At 34.8% G+C, this 6000-nt stretch overlaps 1 protein-coding gene across 1 annotated transcript in view; it reads left to right on the top strand.

Annotated features, from left to right (window-relative positions):
- The first annotated feature begins 607 nt into the window (after window positions 1-607).
- The window catches only part of LOC118192612 (mitochondrial import receptor subunit TOM40 homolog 1-like), a 48629-nt gene continuing 43236 nt past the window's right edge, over window positions 608-6000 (top strand). Inside the window, exon 1 of the mRNA XM_085827545.1 lies at window positions 608-1574. Coding sequence (XP_085683671.1) covers window positions 1406-1574 — 169 coding nt within the window. The 5' untranslated portion in view covers window positions 608-1405. The remainder of the gene's footprint in view (window positions 1575-6000) is intronic.

The following is a 6000-nucleotide window of genomic DNA, read 5'->3' as shown; positions in this document are numbered from 1 at the left end:
TGTTAACAATGGATATAATTAGATCATACACAATATGTATTCTAAATCTTACACTTTCAAAAGCAAAAGAAAGCGAGCACTGAAATAAGAAAACATTAGATTCATTGTAACACTTCCAATCCTTCTCAGCTCAATAAGGAAAAAAGGTATACACTTGAATTCTCTTTTAATCCACAGGTGTTAGAAATGCATAATATTCGAGGCTAACTGTAGCTTTAGTCATTTTCTCGATGTAAAGAGCGATAATATGCCGTGAACATCAATCCAAATATCAATGTGTGATAAAAATTGCGAAAGTGAAATATCAGCAATTAATTAATCTGATATAATGAAAGCACTACGAGATTTTCTACTATTACGCCATACATTTATAACTTCGAAACAAATGCAAATTAAAACGCAAACAACATACGCTCGCATGCACGACGATTTAGCGTCACATGATCAATAGAAGCTCATTGGTCCATTTTCGAAACTCCTCCCTCAGTGGCTACGCTGATGTGCCCCTGTGAAATATGCGCACCGGCACAGTTTAAGCTCTGTCAAAAGCCCATTTTTAAGAACTTCAGATTTCTACAATGAGAGGTGTAATGGAATTTTCATTACAGGATATTTAAAGGGAGTTCCTTCCAGTATGACCATTGATACAGAAGACAATATTGCTGAAAAGATTTGGTTCAAATTCGAAAATAAACTCGTTTGGACGCCTCCCTGCGTTACGCTGCAGCCTGTATCTGGTGACAAAAGTGACAACTATAGAATGATAAACTTTAACATAATGTTTGGAAGTGCAGCTTAACATCATACAGCACATGTGGCAGATATTACAAACCCTCGCATACTCAGATTAGACACAAACACTTTTTCCTTGAACTTTAAAAATAACAATTGCGTTTTACCTCTGACGATATAACCCTGTTCAGAATTAAAGATGAAGGAATTAAATACGCCCACGAAATAATAGCTCAAGACGATATCATGGAACCACCATCAACAGAATTCTTACTACTTGGATCCATAGATAAAAATATAAATTTTTGTTACGGTATTAATTGGAATATTCTAAAATCTCATCCTCCATGTTCAAAATGCCTTTCCTTCGCACCTAAGCTTGATTTTTCGCCCATCGGTTCAGAAAGACTTAGCGGGTGCAAAACAAGACATCTGTCTACTTTGTCTGTCTTTTCTTCTATTGTATTCAAAATGCATTTATAAATTAGGAATATTTTATTTTATACTTTCGGTTGAGGCAACTCACTAGAACTTCAACTATTGAAAATCGAGCATGGTGATATTATGGACTGTCAAGGGTATTCTGAACAACTATAAGCGAGGTTTTTCTAATTTTCTGACCGGGTTCCAGTTTTCTTTAGAGCATATTCCTTAGAGCTTTTAAGCTGAATAAATGGGGAACGTATTTACTATTGTCCAACCAACAATACTGGAATCAGTTCCTCCACCAAATTTACCCAAGCAACCTTCGAGTTCAAATTATGATCCAGGAAAAGAAACTTTACAGATTTCATCAGACTTGAATCCTGGAACTGTACAAGATCTTCATAAAAAGTGCGAGGGTAAGTCGTGTAATTTTGTTAATGTCATTAGCTTATAGGATTTTAGATTGATCTTTACAATATGGTAACTGGTAGTTTGGCGACATTTTGGAGGCGATAAAGGTTACTACCTGGCACTTTGGTAATAATGTGAGCAGTACTCAGTTCCGATTACGCATTATTTTGTGTGAGGGAAATGAGAGATCATGGGATATGTCTTGTGATATTAATGGACGAATTACGGTTCTTTAATCGGAAAAGGGGAGGGAATCGGGAAAAAATCTGGAAATTTTGTATTTGGCTTTATTCTGTGTTGTGTGAAACAGTGTTCGTGAATTTTTGGATCCCATGGCCGTAACTAAAGTGAATTCGAAATGGGTATTTATGTATGTATTAATTTAATGTATGTGCTCCTTTATATTTTAAGTAGTGTTTTTGAACTTAATTATATTTTAATTAAATGATAGTTATTTTGTGAATTTTATGTTTGTAGGAATTTGGTATACGTTTAAGTTGGAATAAACGTGCATGGAAATAATTTAAATATTTGATACTAAGTATTTGTAATGCTTGCGGTATGAATTCGTTGGTGACGTGTATAATGTAATAGATGATTTAGAGGTAAAAGTTTTTGGATATTTTATTTATTTTATATGTGGAAATGTTCATTACTTTTTCGCGATCAGGTAATTTCATATATGTTCTTTTTACCGGGTTTAAAGATTGAGAAAATTGTCATGTATTTTCGTGAAATTTTCTAATTTATGAGAAAAAAGCAGTGTACATGGATATAGTGAAGAGTGTGCGCAATGCCATTTTTGTGCAATTCTGGGATGTTTTTTAAGTAAAAATAAATCGGCGTGTACATGGTTTAGTGATATTTTAATTAAATGATAGTTATTTTGTGAATTTTATGTGTGTAGGAATTTGGTATACGTTTAAGTTGAAGTATGCGTGCATGGAAATAATTTAAATATTTGATACTAAGTATTTGTAATGCTTGCGGTATGAATTCGTTGGTGACGTGTATAATGTAATAGATGATTTAGAGGTAAAAGTTTTTGGATATTTTATTTATTTTATATGTGAAAATGTTCATATTTGGAAAGGGTAAATACTTTTTTTTTGAAATTTTTCTAATTTATGAGAAAAAAGCAGTGTACATGGATATAGTGAAGAGTGTGCGCAATGCCATTTTTGTGCAATTCTGGGATGTTTTTTTAAGTAAAAATAAGTTGGCGTGTACATGGTTTATGTGTATGTGTTATTTTGAAAAACGCGTAAGGAGTATGGTATTGTGCAATTTTTCCCAATTTTGCAGTGAATATTTGTCATGAGTAAGCAGTTTTGTAAGATAAAATTTCTAGCATAAGCGTAATTTGGCTAGTAGATTGTTGGAAGAAGTGTTCAGTAGATAAAAAGAAAAGAAACATGTCTTTACTTCGTGAAGACAAAATGGCGGCGGAAAAAAAAAATAGAGGGTTGCTGTAGGAGAGTTGGTCGCCAAATTTTCGCCCAAAAAACGCCAAGTTACCATAATGTATAGATCAACCGGATTTTATTCCTTGCTTTTGTCTTTCTTAGGCCGGTCGAGTGTAAAAAAGCGACCAGAGATTTACCTTTCTAATAATATTTTGAGCTGTATGGTCACCAATTTAAGCACAAAATGAGCTATTTTCTTAATGAAATTGTTTTGTGTTTTATTAGATGACTTAAAGTTATTATTATCATGCATATAATTTTCTTATATACAGGAATTTTTATTAGCTTGGTAGTAAAATAATTCTGAAGTATAATTCCCTCACGAAAGTATTGGATTTAATCATTTGGTCAGGTGTTTCAATTTTTGAAAAAGTCAAATTAGTGTCAATAATAATGTGCATAAAATTATATTAAAAATATAAAAATCACATGTATTCATAAATATCAGTTTTCGGTTAATCTTTGGATTATTGTAACTTGGTGATTTTTTGGCGAAAACTTGGCGATCCAACTCTGCTAAAGCAACCCTTTATTTTTTTTTTTGCAGCCATTTTGTCTTCACGAAGTAAAGACATGTTTCTTTTCTTTTTATTTACTCAACACTTTTTCCAACAATCTGCTAGCCGAATTACACTTATGCTAGAAATTTTATGGAACAAAACTGCTTAATCTTGACAAATATTAACTGCAAAATTGGGAAAAAGTGCAGAATCGCAAACTCCTTGCCTCGTTTTTCAGAATCGCACATACACAGTAACCATGTACACGTCGACTTATTTTTACTTAAAAAAACATCCCTGAATTGCACAAAAATGGCATTGCGCACACTCTTGACTTTATCCATCTACATTGCTATTTTCGGTTAATCTTTGAATTATGGTAACTTGGCGATTTTTTGGCAAAACTTTGGCGATCAACCATGCTACAGCAACCTGCTAGTTTTGTTTTCACGAAGTAAGGGCATTTTTTTTTTTACTCAACATTTTTTTCCAACAATCTGCTAGCCGAATTACGCTTATGTTAGAACTTTTATGGAACAAAAGTGCTTAATCATGACGAAGATTAGGTGCGAAATTGGGAGAAAGTGCACAATCGCCCACTGCTTGCCGCATTTTTTTTAAGAATTGCACATACACAATATCCATGCACACGTCGACCTATTTTCACTTAAAAAAACATCCCAGAATTGCACAAAAATGGTTTTGCGCACACTCTTGACTTTATCCATGTACACTGCTAAAGTCGTAGCTAGTAACCGTTATCGCCTTACCAAAATGTTGCCAAACTACCTGTTACGATATTCCAAAGATTAGAACATAATTTTAGTGAAAATAGGTATTGATATAAAAAAACAGAAGTTAATAACTCTTAGATGTATGGACCCCAGTTATATTTGTCGAATTCTCGCTCTGATTTCTTTCAAAACTTAGAACATTATATTTGTTTGTTGGAATAGAGAAACAAAATAATAAGAACCTTCATCTTCTAGCTGTGAAACTGTACAAATAACTGCTGAAATTTTTATTGTCATCTCTTTCTCTCTCTGCGCTTCAAAGTCAAGAGGATAAAGCAAATAAATGTTGACAGTTTTATCCAGGCTTCTATTCTTATAGATTCCAGGCTTCTATTCTTACTAGAATGCAGGGGTATTTTTGATGTTATTGTGATTTTTCTTGCGAGGAAGAAGGAAGAAAAAGTTAGGCTTTGATGAAGTTATGCTTATCATTGCTTATCAATGTGAATTTATCATTGCTTCCAACTTTCTTATTTCATCCAGCTTAGTATTTTTTTCGGTCTTTTATTATTACTTTTATCTTATAAAATTTAAAACCTTAGTTTTCTGAGTTGATAAAAGTTTCGAACTCTGGAGCTACAGAAGGATCTATAAAGTGAAAGCTTGTATCACTGTCAATCAAGACAGCCCATGTTCAGTGGTTCAGTTGTTCAGCCACTAGTCAGCTCTCACTTCTTTTAAGAAGAACACTGCTAACACGTGTGGTTGAAAGACTGTAGAAATGTGTAAAATACATAATACTGTTAATTGTTAATTAATTTATAATTGTGTGCTATGTCTGTAAGTGAAATATATTGTTATGAAATGCCCAGTTGAAGTAAGACAGCTTCCCCGCAAAGCGGGGTTAGGGTTGCCAGAAAGTTTCAAGAAAAGGCAGGATTGCCAGATTGGCACGAAATCACCGATTTGGCGACAAAATTTCAGATATGCAATAAACGGAGCGAGAATATTCTAGAACCAATTCGTACCGGTTTTCCCCAGAATGTTCTCGAAGACAGGTCAAAAGCTGTATAAACCTTGCCTCTACGCGAAGTAGCAGTGCCTAGTGAGAGTACATCGAGTTTAGTAGTAGTGACTTGATCCATGAACCCGTAGAATGCAAAAATATTGTTACGAAATGTAAAGGCGCGGTGAGATGGCTTCTCCGCAAAGCAGTATTAGGGTTACCATAAAATGGCAAGGAGAGCAAGGTTGCCATATTTGGTGGGAAATCGCCCGTTCGGCGACATTTGGCGACAAAATTGGCGATATACCATGGGCGGTTGGAGAACCTTCTGGAACGAATTCTTACCGGTTTAGCCCAAAATGTTCCCGAACATAAGCCGAAAGCTATATAAACCCTGCTGGTTTTTCCGCAGTCAGTTAGTGTGTGTGTGCCTCGTCTAGCGAGCTGATAGTCAGTCACTGAGCGAGTGTCTCGAAGTCTAGCGCCGAGGTGGTCGTCGAGTGCATCGAGAGAGTCTTTTAGTGCATCGTCGAGTTTCGTCATAGACTGTGCTGAGTCGAGAGCTATACTCTTCTGTATCGTCGAGTGCATCGTGTGGAGAGTCTCGAGAGTACGTGGAGTTCCGAGAACAACCAAGCAGAGTCGGGAGCTGTACTCGAGTGCTTTGCAGCTTAATTAAATGATAATTAATGATAATTAAATGATAATTAATTTGCTTAATTAAA

The sequence above is a fragment of the Stegodyphus dumicola genome, chromosome 12, assembly GCF_044657685.1.
Source record: "Stegodyphus dumicola isolate Sdum_Otavi_A_Nest chromosome 12, ASM4465768v1".
Taxonomy (NCBI): domain Eukaryota; kingdom Metazoa; phylum Arthropoda; class Arachnida; order Araneae; family Eresidae; genus Stegodyphus; species Stegodyphus dumicola.
Note: the sequence above shows the minus strand (reverse complement) of the source record. Positions and strands in the feature narration are given on the sequence as shown.